Source organism: Macrobrachium nipponense, chromosome 16 (genome assembly GCF_015104395.2).
Source record: "Macrobrachium nipponense isolate FS-2020 chromosome 16, ASM1510439v2, whole genome shotgun sequence".
Taxonomy (NCBI): Eukaryota; Metazoa; Arthropoda; class Malacostraca; order Decapoda; family Palaemonidae; genus Macrobrachium; species Macrobrachium nipponense.
In genome coordinates, this window is record NC_087209.1 from 75,181,184 (window position 1) to 75,196,348 (window position 15,165).

The window sequence follows — 15,165 nt, forward strand, 5'->3', positions numbered from 1 at the left end:
ATCACAGCATGCAAATGAAGAAGGGAAAAAGACCAGGACCAGATAACATCACATTGGACCTAATAACAGATGTTGATGAGCCAGTCCAAGTCAGACTGGCGCAACTGTTCAATGAATGTCTGAAGAAGAGCAAGATGCCAGAAGAGTGGAATAAAGACATCCTCATTCTACTCTACAAAAAAGGCAACCCCAGGGACATGAACAACCAATGACCAATTAGCCTCCTTAATGTTATTTATAAGATCTTCACCAGAGTTATCACTAATCTAATTGCAGGTAAGCTTGATGTAAATCAGCCAAGGGAACAAGCAGGCTTTAGTAGCGGCTACTCCACAATTGACCACCTACAAACGGTAAGCCAGGTCATTGAGAAAACAAACGAATATAAAATACCACTAGTAGTAGCACTTGTAGATTACACCAAAGAATTAGACTTAGTCGAAACTGAGGAGGTTATGTCAGTACTGGAAGAACAGGGATTTGACCCAGTTTACATCAATGTCCTCCGTCACATCGATGACCATGCAACATCATTATTTGCCTCCACAAGGACTCGGAACCTTTCCAACTCAACAGAGGAGTCGGACAAAGTGACACAAGCTCACTCAACTGGAAAGAAAAAGGATTAAGAATAGATGGAGAATACCTAAGTCACTTAAGGTTTGTTGATGACATTATCATTTCCCTCACCAGAGAAGAGCTTCAACAAATCCTCACCGAGCTCAATGAAGCAAGCAAATCAGTAGGCCTCCACATGAACTTCTGTAAGACCAAAGTCATGAGCAATAAATACAATGAAAATGCAGATGACATACTTGAAATTGAAAATCAATAAATTGAGGAAGTGGACCACTACATCTACCTTGGAAAACTAATCTCTACATGATGCCTCTAAAGAGAACGAAATAAAAAGAAGAATACCCTCGGTTGGTAGGCGTTTTGAAGAGCCAGTACAGTGTTAAAAAATAAGAATTCTTATCATCTTAAAAAGGAAAGTTTATGATCAGTGTATCCTCCCCACTGTCACGTATGGGGCCGAAACTTGGAATCTGACAAAAAAGCTTTCCCTTAAATTACGAACAATGCAGAAGGCACATGAGAGAATTATGCTAGATCTAACTTGAAAGGATTGAAAAACAGCTGAATGGATATGTCAAAAAACTAAAGTAAAGGATATCCTTGAAACCATCAGTGAGCTCAAGTAAAAGTAGTTGGGACACATTGCCAGGATGACAGACTACAGATGGACATCACAAACAACCTGCTGGACGCCCCGAGGATACACAAGAAACAGAGGAGAGAAAAAACCCACTGGAGCGATGACTTAGACCAACATAAATGACAGTGTGACACAGCAGTGAAGGATAGAAATTTGTGGAGGAACCTGGGGAAGGCCTACATCCAACGAAAGACTTTTGAAGGCTGAAATGATGATGATGATATTGCAACTGCAAATCCATTTGATTAACGTGTGAAGTTAAGATTAATTCGCACATATTCAAGTTTTTTTTTTCAAGCAATTTGTATATTTATTTATTCTTACACCTGCTATTTTCTTATGTAGGAAGATACTAGTATGCTATTTGGTTTTATTTGTAGTGGGAAATTACAGGCATTCCCCAATTATTGGCAGTCTTGGTACTATGCCCAGGGCAGGTGCCTTTTTAAACTTTGCTGGCCATCGGTAATATCCTTCGCTGCTGCACGGTTCCCACCTATGTAGAAGGCACCCTTGGCTATACTGCCACGCCATTACAGGTTAAGAGGAGCACCGGCCAGAGGCAGTATCTACCTGCAGTAGCTCTCATACCAGGTAAAGATACAACAAGCATTTTATCAATGCTAGTAACTTTTCTATTTCAAAGTCATTACCTTTACTTAATGTTTTGGAGTAGAATATATCCATGTATCCCCCCACCTGTCAATGTGGATTCAGCTATGTGATTACATGGTAAGTTACATGTGGGGAAACATTATTTTCATGATAAAATGACTGAATTGGAGTCCTCCCTCCTCCCCTTGCATGGACATCAGGGCACAGATGAATTGCAGCACTGTTGTTTCTATTCTTCCCTGAAGGTGAGTGGGGCTTGTCACCTACATAAAAACAAAAGCGCTACCGATATTTTTGTATTTTAGGCTGCTATGTTTAGAGAACCTATAGCTATGTATTTGCTTGGTAAGTATATTAATAAAACTTAATTTTATCATGAAAATAAAATTTTTCTTTTATTCATCTCACCAGCAGGAGATGAAATAATAAGTTTTTAAAGGACTTGGAAAGATATGCTGCTGGTATTGTTTGTTCATTAACTGTTTTGATGTCCATACAGGTGTTCATCTTCACATAATCCAGTTTTTACCTCTCATTTAAGAACCCATCCTTTTGGCAAAGCCCTATGATAGTCAAGAAATATGACTAGTTGTTCTCAATAAGCTAATAAAAGTTTTAGTGGGGCAAATCTAAAGAATTTGTTTCAAGTATAGATGATCCTTGGAGCAAGGGAAAATAAAAGAAGTCAGACAGCTAAGTGGAAAGAGGCCAAAGTACTGTAAGAAAACAGAAGAAAAAGAAGAAACAAAGCTATGCAGCAGGAGGCCAAAGGTTGCTACAGAGAACCTTCAGTAGTGTTGTCAGTATGCTCCGGCTAGCTCAGTTGGTAGAGCACGAGACTCTTAATCTTTGGGTCATAGGTTTGAGCCCTATGCTGGGCGCCAAAATATGTGGGGGCTTTTCAAGTTGCAAGTTACACAAATGGACCAGGATACTAATGGGAACAGATTTGAGGGATTATTGAATTAAAGTAAAATTTTCCTTAACCTAATTTATTTCTTAATATTACAATGTGCAACTTAATCTTTTCTTATCCTCTAACTAAGCCTAACTTAATATTACCCGACCACTTACAAATCTAAATTCCTCAATCCTAATAGTGCAGTGATACTGCTTGGATTTTTTATTTTCCTTTTGTCAGCAGCTCCTTCTGCAAAGAGCCTCTGGTTGTTCTTTTCCTGAATTGTTATTTCTAGTGGCTCGTGGGTGCATAGCATGGAATCGTTGACCTCATCCTGAGGAACCACAACCAAGTGGCAAAACTGTCTCTCTCAGCTTCCACCGTGGAGCGTAAGTGAAAGGGAGCCTCAGCTCTCCCTAATTCCCATCTTACTTCAGACTGTGAAACAGAACAGTAGTACTCTTCACTAACACTTCAATACAAGTACTGCAATGACAAAAGAAAAGACCAATGTTAATCAACATTCCCTCACCCACAAAAACAACATAAATGTAATAAATAAAATAACTGAATCCCTTAAACTAAGTTTAATAATTGTCTAACCTAATCACCTAATAACTAATAAAATAATATAAAAAAATCAAACATTCATTCACACAAACCAGTTTCTTCTTTACTACCACAACTCAAGGTGCACCGTAGGCAGAATCTACCACAGTGGCATTGGTCAAATACTACTACTACTATTGTACACCCTGGCCTGTTAGTGATATGAAGCGCTATTACAGTTTGGTGGTTTATGTGATATGAAGCATTGTGATTTAATTAAGCATATGTATACTTGCCTATCTTTTTCTTTTTGAAGTATACCATTGTTTTGCTTAATTCATTGCCCATTTTTGGTGGGCATGTCATATGAAAATATAGAGGGTTTAGGAAAAATGTAAATTTAGGCTGTTTTTCATTGTAATTCTTTTAAATATTTCAAGAAAAAGTGATGTTGATATACAGTTTTTCTACAACTAAAGTATTTATTACCTTTTCAGACAAAGCCAAGCGAAGTTTTCAGTTCGTCCGAACATTGACCCAAAAGAGACCAGTATAATACTGTTTCCAGGACAGGGTACTCAGTATGTTGGTAAGATGATTGTTACTATTATTACTATTATTATTACTATTATTATTATTTGCGTATGCTGGAGACAGTCTTTCAAACATGTTTCCAGGACAGGGTACTCAGTATGTTGGTAAGATGATTGTTACTATTATTACTATTATTATTACTATTATTATTATTTGCGTATGCTGGAGACAGTCTTTCTTTCAAACATGTTTTATTGAATATAATGGCAGAATTTACAGAATTTATTTTGTACAGGATTTCTCTCAATTCTCCAAATGACTTGCTTCTGGCACACCAGTATTTCTAAGACACTGTCCAATTTTCTTCATGCTTTCAGTCATCAACAGAATTTTGGGCTGGTGTTATCAAAGCAGCAGGTCTGGAACAGATTAAGAGTCGGCACGGGTCTAAAGGATGTCTACATGTTTCGACCACCTCGTTTTGGCCATCATCGGGACAGGGATTCACGCCATTTATTGCAGTTAGGTGGCTTGAGGAATCTGGTACCCTATTTTTCATTGGGCGCTGCTTGTGGCATCACATGTGATGTCGCCAGGGGGACAGCTTCTGTTTGGCTGTCCTCTCCATGGGCAGTCTCATTCTTACGATGGTGGAGGTCTTCTCGAAGGGCGTGCTTCTAAGTTGTCTTCAGGGTGAGAGCCTGTGCATTGATCACTCTCAGGATTTCGAGGGACACTTGAGGGTGAAAGCTAACACTTCTAATGCCGTTGGGGTCCCTTTGGTGTAATGGTTGTGGTAGGAAGTTGTCTGCTGCTCTCCTAACAACAGTGGGGAGGAGGAAGGCCTCCTGTGTGACACTCATACTTGGCTTCTCCTCCCGATGTGCAGCACTTTTAGGATGCCTACACCATTGTAGCTTGATGCAACACCATGGTGCTGTAAGCGCCAATACCGACAAAAAACCGACTTGCGTCAGAAATCAACTTAAGGTGCAGCCCTGGAACAGATCCCTGGTCATAAGTTGAGGACGCACTGTAAATTATTACTCTGCAATCACCTTCCATTATGGGAGTGAAATTTTATTTTATTTTTTTTTTTATCTTCTAGGTTTTATTAATAATTTATTTTGTTTATTTTTTAATAAGTGGGATCTCTGTATTTCCCTTTACTTCCTCTTACATCTTCCTAATGTAGACCATATTCTTTGGAAGCTTGAATTTCAAGTCAATGTCCCTTTTGGGCTTGTTTCATATGAATAGGTTTCATCTTCTGAACAACAATAAGAAAAACATTGTTATTGAAGACCAACTCAGCAGAAATGGACAAGGTCTTTTGTCAGATAGTCTCCTTTTCCTCAGGTTTGCTGGAAGTTGTGGAACCTCTAGGGAGACCTAAACACCAGTCTGTTCACGGCTACCCAAAACACTACTTTCCCAGTTTACTGCACTCCATGTCAGGATCCTCAGGCAAGGGCAATTGATGCCTTCCTTCAAGAATGGTCGAATCTAGACCGTTATGCTTTTCCTCTGCTATTTTGAGGAAATACTTATATTCAAGTTAAGCTTTGTACAACACAAGGAAGATTTTGATAGCTCATTGCTGGCCCCAAAGGGAATGGTTCCCTTAACTTTCTTTCCTGTTGGTTGGATGTTCCTTGTCTTCTTCCATTCAGGAAAGATCTTGTCAGATAGTCTTATTTGAGAAGATTCCAACAAACCTCCACATGCTTCATCTGACCATGGGGGGGATTGAAATTTTCTGTTATGAGCTAAGGGTATTTCCAGAATGGCCAAGGAAAGCAATCCTTAAGTCTGGAAGGCCCCCCACTTTTAGACTTTTCTATCAATAACAGTGGTTGGTTTACATGCAGTCTCCAGGTTATCGGTGGGAGTTCTGTTCCGACAGCTTGATGATAACCGAAAATTGTGGAAACCACCCTAGACAAGCGCCATAATACCGGATTGCCGATAACTGAGGTCGCCAATAACTGGAGACAGCTTGTATTGATCATGGTGCTTGTCCAGAGTGATATCCAGCACCCGTTCATGAGATAGCCTGATTTAACTTCTGCTAGTACCTCAATTATGCAAAGCAATTCTCTGTCACAGCGATCAAACAATACCGCTTTACATTGCATTCAGTTCTGCATCATGCTGACTGGAATATCTCCTCAGTTTGATCCTTTTGATAAGGCATCACTTAAGAACTTTGAAGACACCTCTCTTTTAGCTCTTGCAGCTGGGAAAATGTGTTAGAGAGCTTCAAGCCCATTCTTGTATGTTGGCTATGTCCTTTTGACAACCTCTTCTTTCATTGCTTAGAGAAAAGTTATAGAAGTGTAAACCCTTCTCAGATTGTGACAGTGCCTAATTTAACTGCTTTGGTAGGCAATGCTGAAGTGGCTTTTTTATGTCCAGTTAGAACTCTCAAGGGTCTATATTAGTGAGGTTCAAGCCCTTTCTTGTATTTGGGCTTTGTTCTAGTGGCAACCTCTCTCTTTCTTTGATAGCATAGAGAACAGATGAGAAGTGAAAGCCCTTCCATGATTTGCGATAGTGCTGAACTTGACTGCTTTGATAGGCAAGGAAGAAGTAGTTGTTTTATGTCCTAAGGTTTACCTTTACCTGGACAGACATAATCCTTTGTGAGGAGGAGTTGAGTATTTGCTTGTAGTGTTAGGAGACCAAACACTCTTATGTCCAAAAATGCCTAAGTCAATGGAGACACAGTTGATTCCTGAGTGTATACCATTATTGAAAATAATCCTCATGGCTTCCACACCATAAGCACATTTTTATTTCCTTTAAAACCTTGTGCTAAAGAAGGTTGTCATGCAGCTCAAGAGATTTGTAACTGTTGTTGACTCATTATTGACAAAATGTTCAGATTTAGCATGTGTAAAGACCTTAGTCTAATCGTTGCAGCAGGACACTTTCTCCTGAACCAAATATGATAATAACCTTGCTTTCTATCATATCATGGGAGCATGAAAATACACATTGGTGTATAGGAACTTGACTTCAAATCTGAAGGTGGTAGTTACTAGTACTCTATGAGATTGTCCTTTTGTTTTTCCCCAGTGAGGATCCTGTGATAAGTCATACTACAAGGGCCTTACACGCTTTTTTCTCTATAATAAAAAGCTTCTAGTTCACTTGGCTGAACATTGTTTCTCTGGCCGCACTAACCATTCAGTGTGGTAGTCAGCTAACTTTAACAGTAAGTAATATTCATTCCAAATAATGAAAATGTTCTTGATAAAATTATTTGGATACCTATTTGTTGTTAAAGTCAAAACCCACCCAGTTTCCCCACATCTTAGTGGGTGGTGGTGGTGAATTCTGACAAGAATGTAGACATTCCAACACCACTTTGTGGGAAAAAGGTTAACCAAGCATTTTTATTTTTTTATTTTTTTATTGCTGATTGCACCTGATGGCACAGAGATACATATATATGCTAATTTTAGCAGCAGATGAATATCCAAATAATTAATTTTACCATGAAACATTATAATAAACAGTTGACAAGTGAATTTTAGAGATGTTCAGTGGAATTTTGCTGATTTTCATTTGTCAGGAATAGCAACTTGTGTGTCAAGGAAAATATAGCGTAAATTTGTGTAAATGTTCCAAGTTATAGACTATCATATTTTATATGAGATTCTTATATTTCCAGGCATGGGCAAAGAAATGTTGGAATACCCCAATGTTCGAAGTATATATGAAGCTGCTTCTCAGATATTGGGTTATGACCTGTTAAGATTAAGTTTAGAGGGACCAGCAGATAAACTCAGTAAAACAGAATATCAGCAGCCAGCAGTTGTGGTTGCATCATTAGCTGCTGTTGAAAAGTAAGTTGATCAGACTCGTAAGTTTGTTTATTTTAAAAGATGGTTTAATCAGACTGCAGTTTTATGGCTGGCCATGTACACTAAAGATAATTGTACACTTACAGAACTGTATGATGATAAAAAAAGATTGTTTCTTTTTGTTTCATATTATAGGTAGAAAATGCCACATATGCACTAAAAAATTAAATGTTACGCTGTTAAATTTGTAAATTATAATAATATTCTTGTTGATGTTATTTCATGTGGATGGTCACAGCTTTGCATTTTGGGAACATCTGTCTTATGTAGTACTATTTGTTGCTACACATTTGTTGTCAAGGATAGAATCTTTAAAAAGTTACAAAACATGATTTTCGGGATACCGTATGTTATTGCTTTTTAGATAACAGAAATGGTATGTAATATTTGTCAGTTGGATTGTTCATAGATTTTCATTATTTTTTACATAATGCTGTACAGCCATTCCATCTGCACATCATTATATCCATTGCATACTGGTTTGAATAATACATTAAGGTTCTATCTGCAATAATCTTGGAAGGTTAGTAAAAATAAGAGTACAGGTAGTCCCCGGCGTACGACGGGTTCGGCTTACGACGTTCCGAGGTTACAACGCTTTTCTATTATATTCATCAGAAATTATTTCCAGGTTTACGACGTGTGTTCCAGGGTTACAGCGCTTACAACGCCAATCTGGCGGAAGAAATACGACTCCAAAAGTGCAAAATAATCAATATTTTAGTTTTTTTGATGAAAAATGCAATAAGAAAGCAGTTTACATAGTTTTTAATGCTCCCAAAGTATTAAAAGTATGGTTTTCATAGGGTTTTAGATTTTCCGGGTTACAATGCTTTTCAGCTTACGGCGCGTCTCAAAATGGAACCCCTGTCATAAGCCGGGAACTGCCTGTATTCATCATCATATCCAGGCCCATGAATAACACAAAGGTCCCTTAATTAGCTTGGAATTTGTAATTGGGTCTCCAGTCACTAATGATTGACTACTGGTATGAGATAAAATTTCTGAGTGGAGTCAAAAGAAAAATTTCTGAGTGGAGTCAAAAGAATATATCAGATACGTATATTATTAGTTGCTAGAGGTTTTAAAAGCATTCTGTTAAGCAGCTAACAGACTTCAGAAATTTTCCATTCCGACCATAAGGATTTTGGTACATGTAACACAAAGCATTGGATTTTTATGTTAGTTTGAGATTTTTAGATTATGATTTTGCATATAAACAAAGTATGCACAATCATCAGTGGTGATTGTTGAGGTGAGAAAAAATTCACTTCTTAGGTCAGTTAGTTGGTTGTAAGCTGTTATGTCAAGACCAGTGGAATTAACAACAAAATTTTTTAAGCCTTGTTAAGAAGATACATAACTGAAAAGGATAGGAAGAGAAGTCTAGGGCTTAATCCTGAAGGAAGTGATAGACCTGCTTTTTAGAGACCAATTAATGTTGTGCAATATATGGACATTAAATGACAACTATGACACCATTGTAAAATTTTACTAAAGTTTGGTTGTTTAATTGATACTCATTCATTGGATTTACAGGCTGAGAGAAGAGAGACCACATGTGCTGGAGTCATGCATTGGTGTAGCAGGTTACAGTGTTGGAGAGATCACTGCATTGACATTTGCAGGTTCCTTGTCCTTTGAAGACGGTAAGATTATAATTATTTTAATGATGATACCACAATGTTACTAATTACTTTTTGTTTTGCTCACCAGAAGGATTTGCTTTTCAATAAGATTGATGCTCAGAGCAAAGTAAAGAAGCTGAACAGTTAAATGGAAAACGATAAAAGGGACTTGGCTATAGTAAAATGCAAAATTGTAATAAGTATTTTTTACATATTGTACAATCCAAATATTTATTGATTTCTCTTTTATGAATCCCTGTTTGTGATATTATATTCACATGGCTGTGTTAACAAGTTTTTTTGATGTAAAATAGTCTACCTCTGAATAATTGTGAATTGTTTAATACTAGAATTGTTATCCACAAGTGTTGACAAGGATATGTGCAGGCTTTTAGGTCTTAAGGTTTGTGCCAAAAACATTTTTATGTTCCGATGCGTAATACAAACCATCGGTCCTTTAACAATAGGAATGTAACTTGCGGCAGCTGGAACCGGTCGTAAGCTTCGAACAAGGGAGTTCGGTAGTTAACTGCTTGTCTGACAGCCAGCGCACCGCGCGACCGGGAGGTGAAGAATCACTTTGCTTTCAGCCATGCTGGGTGACAGACGTGTTCTCTACTTCTCTCTGCCTGCCATCATCGCATGCTTCGTACTGCAAACTTTGGTTTGCCTTCTCTTACTTATGACTTTTGTATTTTCTTTTTATTATGGATTCTCGTGAGCTGGAGAGTTCCCCACGCCCCCCATCAGCCGCAGATACCCTGGTGTGGGGCCTTCCGCTCCTTTCCTGAACCTCATGATTTATGTGCTCGGTGTCGGGGGCCCGAATGCTCTCGCACTGAGCCCTGTGATATTTGTTGCGTGTGGTCGGAGGAGCAGTGGGTGTGATTTGAGGGGTGGAGGAAGCGACGTAAGCCTTCCAGGGAGTCAACGGAAAGTTTTCCGGCTACTTCCCTGGTCTCAGACACGTCGTCTTCTTTCCTCCCTCCATCTCAACTCCCGCTTATGGCTCCTTCCCCTTCGGGGGCGGAAGGGGCAGGGTTTCTCGCTCCTCTTCGCCCGATCTGTCGAGTGTGGAGGAGGGGGCGAGATACCCTGACATTCAGTTGTACTCGGGGTCTTCCGTTCGCTTGGGGTGGGACTTGTCCCCCCCCCCCCCCCGGGCGAGGGGAACCCCCCATACTAACCCGACCTTTGCTCCCTCAGGTGTGCCTGCCACGGGTGACGACCTCGGCTAGGTTTGGTTCTTGCTGGGTCTCCAGGGGACACAGAGTGTTCAGGGGCTGCTGCATCACCTGGCGAGTGGCTCTGCTCCGGTAATACACGGCCCGATAACCACCACTACCACCACCACCGTCTCGACCCCTGGGTATGCTGCCCCTCCTCACCTGGTGTACACTCAACATGTAACCATGGTAACACCTTCAGCTGCTGTCCAGGCGCCGCTTCCAGGTATTCCGAGGAGGGTCGTGACTGCCGCCCGGGTTCGCCGCTCTCGCCTCAGCCCCCGACTGTACCCAGGGTGTTGCTGGCTGCTGCCCCGCCTCCTGCCGTACCTGGACCAACCCCTGCCGACGTCGTTCCTGCCCGTGGTTGCTGCTCCAGTCGCGGGTCCTTCCGGACAGGTGCAGCCGGGCCGTGTTGCTTCGGCAATTGCCCCGGCTCCGTCCTGGATGGAGGACCTGACGACTGTCCTGAGGAAGCTGACGAAGAAGAAGAAGGAGAAGAAGAAGAGGAAGGTGTCATCGTCGTCTGCTGCCGCCTCTTCCCCTTCGACTTCCAAGGCTTCACAGCCGAGGAAGAAGAAGGCTGCCTCCTCCCCTTCGACTTCCAAGGCTTCACAGCCGAGGAAGAAGAAGGCCGCCTCCTCCCCCCCAAGAAGTCTCCTTCGGGAGCTTCTAGGGCCCGTCTCACTCCGGTGTGACGGGGGGGTCTTCCGCTGGTCCTCCCGTTCCTTCGGGAGCGGGGCCCGTCTCTCCTTCTGCAAGGAAGAAGAAGACGGGGACCAGAGGGGTACCGGCTAACACCAGTACCTCCTCACCTGGTGGTAGGAGCTCTGCTGCTACATCAGGTTCCGTCTCGGCCTCTCGTTTGCGAGAGGTACCGGGTGTGCGGTCGCCCGCAGGTGACCGTGCAGCCAAGGCTCAGGCTTCCGAGTTCACTCGGCACCAGGACCGAGGCATGGAGCGGAAGACTGGTGACCGTCGCGGGCTGAGGCAAGGAAGAGGTCCCCTTGATCGCCGGAACCGGCCGGCACAACGGGCTGTGAGGACAGGACCCACTCCCATTGTGACAGTGGACTCTGCCGGTCCCCTGACCGCCGCTCCCACCGGGACCGGGCGGGTAGGGGGCACTCCTCTTATGAGGTTCCTGTCGTCCAGCCACCAGGCTAGGTCCTGCCTCACCTCCTCCGTGAGGGACACGGGGAAGTACGGCGGGTCTCTTGCCTGTGACCAACTCTCCTTTAGTCTCCACTGGAGAGACCGCAGGCAGGTCAAGACGCCCGTGAGGGACTAACTTCTCGAGTGACGACAGGTGGCCGATCACGACTTGCCACTGCTGAGCTGGCTGTTCCTGCCGAGACAGGAACTGGTTGGCTGCCTCCCTGAATCTGCTGATCCGCGAGTCTGCGGGGAACACTCGCCCTGCTACCGTATCAATCAGCATACCCAGGTACTTCATCCTCTGCTTGGGCTCGAGATCTGACTTCTCAAAGTTTACCATGATCCCCAGATTGCGGCAGAACTCGAGGAGTCAATCCCTGTCCCGTAGCAACTGCGAGCGGGAACTCGCCAGGACTAACCAGTTGTCGAGATACCTCAAAAGACGTATCCCTGACGAGTGGGCCTAAGCAGACACCAGAGCGAACATTCGCGTGAACACCTGTGGGGCGGTTGAGAGACCGAAGCAAAGTGCCCTGAATTGGTACACCGTCCCGTCGAGGATGAAGCGGAGGTACTGGATGATTGATGAACGGGTATCTGGAAATACGCGTCCTTCAAGTCCACCGAAAGCATGAAATCATTCTCCCTGATGGAGCCAAGCACGGAGTGTGCCGTCTCCATTGTGAACCGAGACTTGCGAACGAATCGGTTCAGGGGAGAGAGATCTATCACCGGGCGCCAGCCCCCCGAAGACTTCACCAGGAAAAGACGGCTGTAGAAGCCCGGTGACCAATCCCTGACGATCTCCACAGCTCCTTTGCTCAGCATGGCTTGGACTTCCTGCCAAAGTGCTACGTCCTTGGATGATCCGGAAATGTACTAAGTCTGAAGGTGGACTGGGTTGGAGGTGAGGGGTGGCCGAGACTCAAGGGATAGTAGATACCCCTCCCGAAGGACATCTGCTATCCAGGTCTCCGCTCCATAGCGCTGCCATGTTGCCCAATGGCTCGCCAGGCACCCCCCCAACTTCCGGCAGCAGATGAGGGGGAACGCTGTCCCTAGCTTTCCCACTTCTCTTCAACTTCTTCCCAGCTCTCCCTCGTGAGAAGGAGGGCTGGTGATGGTCGCTCCTTGAAGAAGTTAAAGGCAGAGTCTTTCCTCTGGGCTTCGACGATGCGATCGTCTTGGCTGCAGTAGCTCGAGGCTGCCCAGCCGCCTTCGAGACTGCCTGATGTACTAAACGGTCACTGTCGTCAGTGCGCCGTCGTTCCACCGCAGCGTCCACCATCTCTCCTGGGAAGAGAGAGGAGGAACTCTGCACCAGTCCATTGCGAAGACCCAGAGCCGCCTCATGCCCAGCCGCCCTGGTCGCTCGGGTGAGGACTGCGTCCCTACGCCGAAGAACCAGGTTGGCCCACAGGTTTGCCATCTGGTGGGCTAGGTAGGAGATGGCTCTACCTCCAGACTGGCACAGTCTCCCGAAAGCAGGAGAGATGTTCCCCGAGGTGGCTGCGACCTTGGACACTGTGTGGGATCACAGGTCTAGCCAGGAGTCTGCTTGGAATGCCGCCATGGCAGTCGATTTCAAGGCGAGTGCCTCTTGCTGCAAGAACCGTAGGTTCTCCGACAGGAGCTGCTGCAGAGACACCCCCGGAGTTAGCCTAGCTAGCTCCGGGTTCACCTGTTTGGGCGGCATAGGGTCCTCCGATGGCACGTAGAACCTTCTCTGTCGCAGTAGAGGCGGGGGAAGTAGCTTGGAAGACCTGCCAGACCGTAGCGAACCCTCCTGTCCGGAGACGAGAGTGTCCACCTGGCCCAGCACCGAGTCAGCCAGAGCAGATCGCGGCAGACCCACCATCGTCCTGGGTTCCTTCGTAGGACCCCAGAACGACTCGAGCCTGGACGTAGGCTCAGAAGGTGGGAGTGGCGATCCTTCCCCGTGGTCGTTGTGCTGACGGATCAGCGCAGTAACCTCCGAAAATTACCTCTGGATCTCGGGAGTGACCGCGTCCTGTGGAGTAGGACCGTCAAGTCCCTCCAGCAAGAACGCCACCTGGCACAACAGGGAACTTCAGGTTTTCTTCTCGGCTGTGCCAGACCCATGGGCAGCTGCAAAGGACGCTCTTCAACACCCGTGGGACAACCTCTTTGTTTACGCCGTTCCCCCGTTCTGTCTGATTCGCAAGGTGATCAGCAGAGCGATGGTCACCCCAAATCTCCGGATGATCCTGGTGGCTCTGCTTGCTGAAGCACCAAGAGAGATTCCCCCTTGGCACAAACTTCTCTGCCAGCCACATGTGGAACGGTACCACCAGTCAGTCCAGTCCCTTCGTCATCACGGCTGGCTGTTATCCACCATCTCATGCGAGCGAGAGGCTTTTCTCGCCGAGCAGCAACAGAGATGGCTGGGTATATCAGACAGTCCTCTGCAGCTGTGTACCAGGGAAAGTGGGCCGTCTTCTGTAGTTGGTGTCGTAGACGGGTTCTATCTCCTCTCAGAGCCACTCTTCAGCAGGTAGCGGATTTCCTCGTTTTTCTTCGCCAAGAGAAGCTCCTCTCCGTCCCCCACAGTCAAAGGATACAGGGCCGCCTTGGCCCTAATCCTGAAACTGAGAGGAGTGGATATCTAGAACTCGTTCGAGATCTCCCTTCTCATGAGGAGCTTCGAGAGGTCTTGCCCACCCAGGGAACTCAGGCCCCCGGGGGGGATGTGACTCTCGTCCTTAGGAGTCTGACTCGAAGTCCCTTCGAGCCACTCCGAGAGTCGTCAGACAGGGACCTGACCCTCAAGACCCTCTTCTTGCTGGCCCTGACATCGGCGAAGAGAGTAGGGGAACTTCATTGTCTTTCCTTTGATGTCAAGCATACCAGGGGATGGGGATCTGACGCTCGATTTTGTCCCGAACTTCGTAGCAAAGACTCAGAATCCTTCGGTCCCTGACGACCGGTTCGAGTCATTCACGATCCCCTCCCTATTGGACTTCACCGACAACGGTGCGGATGAGATGCTGCTTTGTCCTGTGAGGGCGCTACGGCGCTATTTGAAGAGAACTCGGCACCTCAGACCTGAGTGTCGACGCCTTTTCGTTAGCACCAGGGTGACCAAGAAAGAAGTATCCAAGAACACACTTTCTTTCTGGCTGCGTGAGGTGATCAGGAGGGCATACGAAGCTGATGGTAGCGACGACATCTGTACCCTTCGTCCAAGAGCCCATGAAGTCAGAGGCATTGGTCCTTCCCTTGCGTTCCGCAAGAACTTCGGGATATAGCCCACAGGTCCTTGGACACTTTTTCCTTGGGATCCATGGTGGCTGCTCAACAGGTTGTGTAGCTTACCCAGCACCCGACTGGACAGAACAGCATCGAATCCTTGTGTGACTGCATGAATGGATGAGTGAATGAGAGTGTGACTGGCTTCTCTTCCCCATCTTTTTCTCCCCCTCTACCTGTGGGCAGAGGGACG

At 45.0% G+C, this 15,165-nt stretch overlaps 1 protein-coding gene and 1 non-coding gene across 4 annotated transcripts in view; both read left to right on the forward strand.

Moving 5' to 3' along the window:
- Window positions 1–15,165, forward strand: part of LOC135195817 (probable malonyl-CoA-acyl carrier protein transacylase, mitochondrial) — a 91,727-nt gene that overhangs the window by 43,974 nt on the left and 32,588 nt on the right. For all 3 annotated transcript variants that reach the window (XM_064222305.1, XM_064222307.1, XM_064222306.1), the window contains exons 4-6: window positions 3,782–3,873; window positions 7,498–7,672; window positions 9,230–9,339. In XM_064222305.1, the coding sequence (XP_064078375.1) occupies window positions 3,782–3,873; window positions 7,498–7,672; window positions 9,230–9,339 (377 nt within the window). The remainder of the gene's footprint in view (window positions 1–3,781; window positions 3,874–7,497; window positions 7,673–9,229; window positions 9,340–15,165) is intronic.
- Window positions 2,642–2,715, forward strand: Trnak-cuu (transfer RNA lysine (anticodon CUU)). The gene has a single exon. It is a non-coding gene; the product is annotated as a tRNA-Lys (tRNA).